The 5,830-nt window shown below is 35.0% G+C and overlaps 1 protein-coding gene across 2 annotated transcripts; it reads right to left on the minus strand.

Annotated features, from left to right (window-relative positions):
• Window positions 1-1,415: 1,415 nt before the first annotated feature.
• LOC133870934 (probable WRKY transcription factor 60) lies at window positions 1,416-4,289 on the minus strand. Of its 2 annotated transcripts, none has more exons than XM_062308223.1 (6): window positions 3,916-4,289; window positions 3,688-3,750; window positions 3,515-3,577; window positions 2,854-3,162; window positions 2,480-2,596; window positions 1,416-2,042 (listed from the first exon to the last, which is right to left on the minus strand). In XM_062308223.1, the coding sequence occupies exons 1-6, from the start codon at window positions 3,994-3,996 to the stop codon at window positions 1,692-1,694; spliced, it is 984 nt and encodes a 327-aa protein (XP_062164207.1). In that variant the 5' UTR covers window positions 3,997-4,289; the 3' UTR covers window positions 1,416-1,691. The 2 variants fall into 2 exon arrangements, with proteins under 2 accessions (XP_062164207.1, XP_062164206.1); XM_062308222.1 differs by having other exon boundaries at window positions 3,688-3,753; window positions 3,916-4,284.
• Window positions 4,290-5,830: the final 1,541 nt, after the last annotated feature.

A 5,830-nucleotide genomic window follows, 5' to 3' on the forward strand; every position in this document is an offset into this window, starting at 1 on the left:
TCTATAAAATTAAACTCATAACAATAATTCAAGCTATATTTATCATATTAGGAAGATGATTCATTTTTACCTAAGATGTTCTTATTACAAAATTAAAATAATACTAAGAAAAAATAAACACACATATGTACACACAAATCAATTTGGACGGAACTCGTGTCACGTGAGGTAAAATATCACGTTTACCTCACGTGACACGAGTTCCGTCCAAATTGATGGAAAAAATTAACATATGGTGTTAGGTGCTACGATTAGGTAGTTGGTGAGGTTCAAGTGTCACTTTTTAAACTTTAAAGGTACAAATATCAAAGTGGTAATAATTTGTGGGGGTTAAGTATATTTTGCTCGGATTAAGATTTTATTCAATCATCATGTTGTGGATATATAATTGGATATGAAAGACTCATGAGATTTCACAAGGAAAATGTTATAGCTAAGGCTCTGTTTGTTTCGGTGTATATTTTTCGTATTCTCTAGTGTTTGATGTGACCGAAAATAATAGTCAAACGGTTTAACTAAAAAAGCTTATTTAGTTTTGGAAAATGATTTCCATTTTTAAATTTCATAAATCATTTTCTGAGTTTTAGTTTCTTATTCTCAAACATCCGGACCACTACCAAGCCACCCCGGACCACCACCGAGCCAACAATGGACCACTACTAAACCATCCTCAAACCACTTGGGAGCCACCCCCGAGAAACGCTGGACCACCACGAAACCACCATTGAACCATCGTCGGGCCTCCGCCATCAGGTTACTGCGGGAACTCAATTTTTTTTTTTTTTTTTAATATTTGTGAATAAAAATGAATCTTTGTAGGTTAATACGATTATATGAGCTTTTTAGTTTCGAAAAAATGATTTCCATTTTTAAATTTCATAAATCATTTTCTGAGTTTTAGTTCCTTATTCTCAAACATCTAAACCACTACTGAGCCACCCCGGACCACCACCGAGCCAACACTGGACCACTACTAAACCATCCTCAAACCACTTGGGAGCCACCCCCGAGAAACGCTGGACCACCATGGAACCACCATTGAATTAACCTTCGTCGGGCCACCTTTGGACCATCACCGAGCCTTCGCCACCAGATTACTGCAGGAACTCAATTTTTTTTTTAATATTTGTGAATAAAAATGAATCTTTGTAGGTTAATATGATTATATGAAAATATAAAAAAAATATTTGTGATTTTCTGTATGCACCAAACACTGAAAATATTTTCAACAAAAAATATTTTCTGACAATAAATATTTTACGCCAAAACAAACTGAGCCCAAATATTACAAGATATCCTTATTAGCTGCTTTTCTCCTCTAATTGCATTTGAGGTCCACCATGAGTTGTTATATATTAATTATTCATTGATCATTCCCTATGCCTGATTAAGTGCATGCATAAACAACAAAAATCTTGCTTTTGGTTGTGACAAATGCTTCACTCCCCGTCAAATTTTTGATAATTAAGGACTACTAATAATCAAATCCCACAAAATGAACGACAAAGTTTTCTTCTAGCTAAACTGGGTTTGTTGGAAATTCCTCTGACCAGTTTGGCGAAAAACTTTATCTGATCAAAATAAAACCATTAAAGATTTTCTCTCTCTCTCTCTCCACTACTTTCTAACTTCAATTTACAATATATATAGCTAAACTCCCCAATGTTTCCAAGACAACACAAATTTTCAATTCAGAGCGTAGTGGAGTCATAAATTCTTCCTGAAATGGCTGCGGCAAGTGCGGCAGTGAAATTGGGATCTCTTGTCAAGGAAGAAGCCATTTGCTGGACCAAGAACTGTTGGAGGGGCGGCGATTCAACTTCTGGGATAGAGTTCTTGGCACCGCACAAGCCAGGTTGGATCAAATCAAGAGTCACTGTAGGAGATGAAGATCTCATGGATGATGATATGTGAACAGAACCAAGGTTTGCACATTGGCTCGACCCTAATGATATTTCAGTTTGACAAGAAGGGTTCATGTGGTTGTGCTCTCCTTCATAGATAGCTACCAGGATAGATGGATCTTCAGCACTTCTTTGCACCTAAAGATTAAAAAAAAATAGAGGAACAGTTAACAAACGAGATTAAGAGTGCGTCTGGCACTGCGATAACGCAGACTAAAAGTGTGATTTTAAACCAAATTGTAGAAAACGTATCGTTTGAGAGCGTGATTTTAAATAATTGCAATTTGAAAACGTAGAAAAACTTGCATTTTCAAATCGCAAGTAAAGGGGTGCGTTTTTAGAAACGCACAAATTTTAAAGGTTAAACTACGATTTGAAAAGCCAAACTTCAATTTTATCAAACGTACGCTTAACTGTGTTTTTTAAAATTTCATTTTTCAATCGTTATTTTAAAATCGTACGTTTTAAGATCGCAAATCTGAACCGACTTTAACCGAGAATTCTCCCTAATATTGTATATGAGAGAGAGAGAGAGAGAGAGAGAGAGAGAGAAAATATGCATGTGGCTTAATTACCTTCTTCTTGACTGGGCAGCTGGGTGCAAAAGAGCACCTAAAATAAGCTCTAGGAGATGGGTTGTCTCTAGTGACCTTCTGACCATATTTTCTCCAGTGATATCCGTCCTTCACAGTCTGCAATGCATTAATTAGGGTTTCTTAATACTTGGAAGCTAGGCCAACTTCTAAGTATATATATATATAACAACACAAAGAAATTAATGCTACAAATTTTGAATTTTTGAGGCCATCAAAATTTTATATATATATATAAACCGTTGTTAGGCGTCGTTTAATAAACGACATGAACAGTAGAATAAACAACATCAAACAATTGACGTCGTTTGTACAACAAAACGAGGATCTGATCAATGAAACTCCAAAGAACTTACTAGGCTCTTATCTGATGCATCAGTCCGTACACAAACTCTTGAAGCCTTTGTCTTGATGTTTTCCTTTGGTCTTTTACATGACTCTTCATCACTGGAGCTGCAGTCAGTATTTCCATTGATTCCAATCAAATTCCCGTAGTACTCACTCTCAGCCTTTCTCTTCTTCGAATTAATAATTTCTTTTTGGGAGTTCTTTAGATCCATCAAATGGGTTTGCAAAGTATTGTAATTCTCAAACAAGTGAGCTAACATTTTCGTCAGCTTCTTGTTCTCGGAGCTCACCCGATCCAATTCCCCTGCTAGGCCAGCCTGTTTGCAAGAACAACTTTCTAATTTAGTTGCGGAAAACAAACTAAAAGGTTCAGGTAATTAATAAGAGATAGCGTGTGTAGTAGTATTAAGAGACAAGAGTTACAAGAACTCAAGAGGAAACTGAAAAACCAATTGTTCGGAGATACGAACCATATATATATGATGCGAATCTTTTATCAAGAGAGAAGAAGAAAGAAAGTACAAAGCCAATAAATTAAGAACCTTTTTTTTTTTTTTTAATTGATTACTATTCATTGAAAAAAAGGAAAAGAAAAAGAAGTAGTATCCTAGAGGAAAGAAAAAGTTTAACTCATATATATTAGAAGTAGTCGAGTTCCTGCAAACTGACCTCTTCTTTAACATGTGCTTCCCCATCATCAACCTGATCGAAATCTCCCACAAAGTCTCTCCTCTGGTCGAAATTATATTAAGTAGATGAATATTTATAAGTATGATAATTCTAACAAGATCAACAGGCTATATATATATATATATATAAAAGATGAGTTCCTGCAAACTGACCTCTTCTTTAACCGCTGCTTTCTCATCATCAATCTGATGAGCAAAATCTCCCACAAACTCTCTCTTCTGGTCCAAAGTGGATGAAGATTTTTATAAGTTTGATAATTCTAACAAGATCAACAAGCTATATATATACACGATTGCCATACAATATTTTCGATCGTATAGCAATCTACTAATCAAATAACATTACTCTTATTAGCTAGATTAATCAGTTGCAGTACTAACCGGAGCAGCTTCCTCATTCATGTGAGGGAAGGAATTAAGATTGAGGTCGAGAGAGGTGTGCAGGCAGTACTTTGAGTCCATTGTAGAAGCAATATAATTGGGCTGGAAATTAAGGTTTTGTGTCTCAAAAGAACGTGGTCAAGTGAATGAGAGAAAACCCCTCAAGAGAAGGGGAATATATAGGCAAATTAGAGAGAGAGAGAGAGAGAGAGAGAGAGAGAGGTCCATATGCTTAATGTTGATAGGAAAGTTGCCAGGAAATTTGTGGACACAGAAGGAACACGATGTTAAAAGAGAGAGAGAGAGAAGAGAAGCTCACGTCGATCTGTTTTTGCTAGAATATATGAATGAAGTTCCTGGAGGCGTCAAGGTCAAGAATACCCACATTAAATAAAGCAGAAAAAAACTATGTCGCTTTTTTCATTTTGTGTTGACTAGAAATTTATCTTGGAGGACTTTGAGCAGCTGCGGCCAATTCATTGCATTTGCCGAATTGCCGGCCTTCCTCGCTTCTTCGTCGTTGCATTTTAAATATAAATTAAGATAAGACAAGGCATCTTTTCACGGCAACCTCGCTCTATAGTCTATACATTTAGGGGGTTCTGATAATTTTTTACACAAAACGAAATTAAACGGATCGGATTAACCCTGAAAATAACATAATTTTCTTCTAGTCCTCTTAATTTCTTGTTGACTCCAAACCCAATAGGCCACGGATATGCATGATTGCCAACACGGTTTTGAAGCTTCGTGCTAGCCCTTTTCAACCACTCCGTGACTTTTTTGTCGACACTTTCCTCTGTTTTTGCCAATTGCTTTTTAGCAACGGCTCTTTAGCCTCTTTTGTTGAGAAAGTAAGATATATATATATATATATATTAATTGAAACATTTCTTGGACAGTAAGTATTGATCTAGATTGGACAAAGTTTTCTTTTAAATTGAGAACGTTAGACATTTAATTTAGTTTATTAAATTAGCATTTGTCCATAAAGCATATATATATTTAAGAACTTAATTAATAGGATGTCTATTAAACAGACTTCTATTGTTGAAATATTTAATTTTAATTTACATTTTTAATAGGATTAACAGTGGATATGATCATATTTGATCTAAAGACAAATATCAATTAATTTAATAAAATGGATTGAATTGAACTTAATTTAAAAAGAAAACTTTGTCTATCTTAATATGTTCAACTGTTCAAGATTAAATTTTTTTTTTTTAAAAAAAAAAAAGAAACGGCAAGCGGGGAAAATGTCTCTTCGAAGGAGGTGAGGGGCCTAAAGTCCCTTAATTAAAATACTCATAAATTGATTTTCCCTTAATTAATTTATTCTGGCTAGTATTGTCTGGGAACACCATTGTGAAAACGATTGGTTGGACAAAGTAAAAAGTCTTGACAAAGCCGCATTTGTTGACATCATTTCTGTTTCATAGAGTTAAATGGGGAATTAATATATATCTATGTCCTGATTTTTTTATTTTTTTTTAATAAAAATAAATAAATTGAAGAAGCTAGAAGAAGAAATATTGGGAACAGCTATTGGCAGGCATGTGAACACAAAATTATCCTCATCGAATTTGGCTCCCCTTGACTTGGCCAAAGACCGTGACCATTGACCACTAGTTCATGTGGTGGGGGCAACATAAATTTCAAGGCAAAATGGGATTTTTCTGGCCAGTTGATCTCCTTATCATCTACGCAATGCAAATTACCACAAAGATGTCGACACCCAACTGAAAATTGACAGAAGGCCAATCATTTCAAGACCCCCGTTTAGCAATTTGAGTGGTTTTGGGGTACTATAGCTTCTACTATAAGTTTGACGAGAAATGCTATAGAGTTTCTTCTAATATTCGTTTGGTGTTCATTTGAAAGGACATAAATGTAATAAAAAAATTATATTTAT

Source organism: Alnus glutinosa, chromosome 6 (genome assembly GCF_958979055.1).
Source record: "Alnus glutinosa chromosome 6, dhAlnGlut1.1, whole genome shotgun sequence".
Classification (NCBI taxonomy): Eukaryota; Viridiplantae; Streptophyta; class Magnoliopsida; order Fagales; family Betulaceae; genus Alnus; species Alnus glutinosa.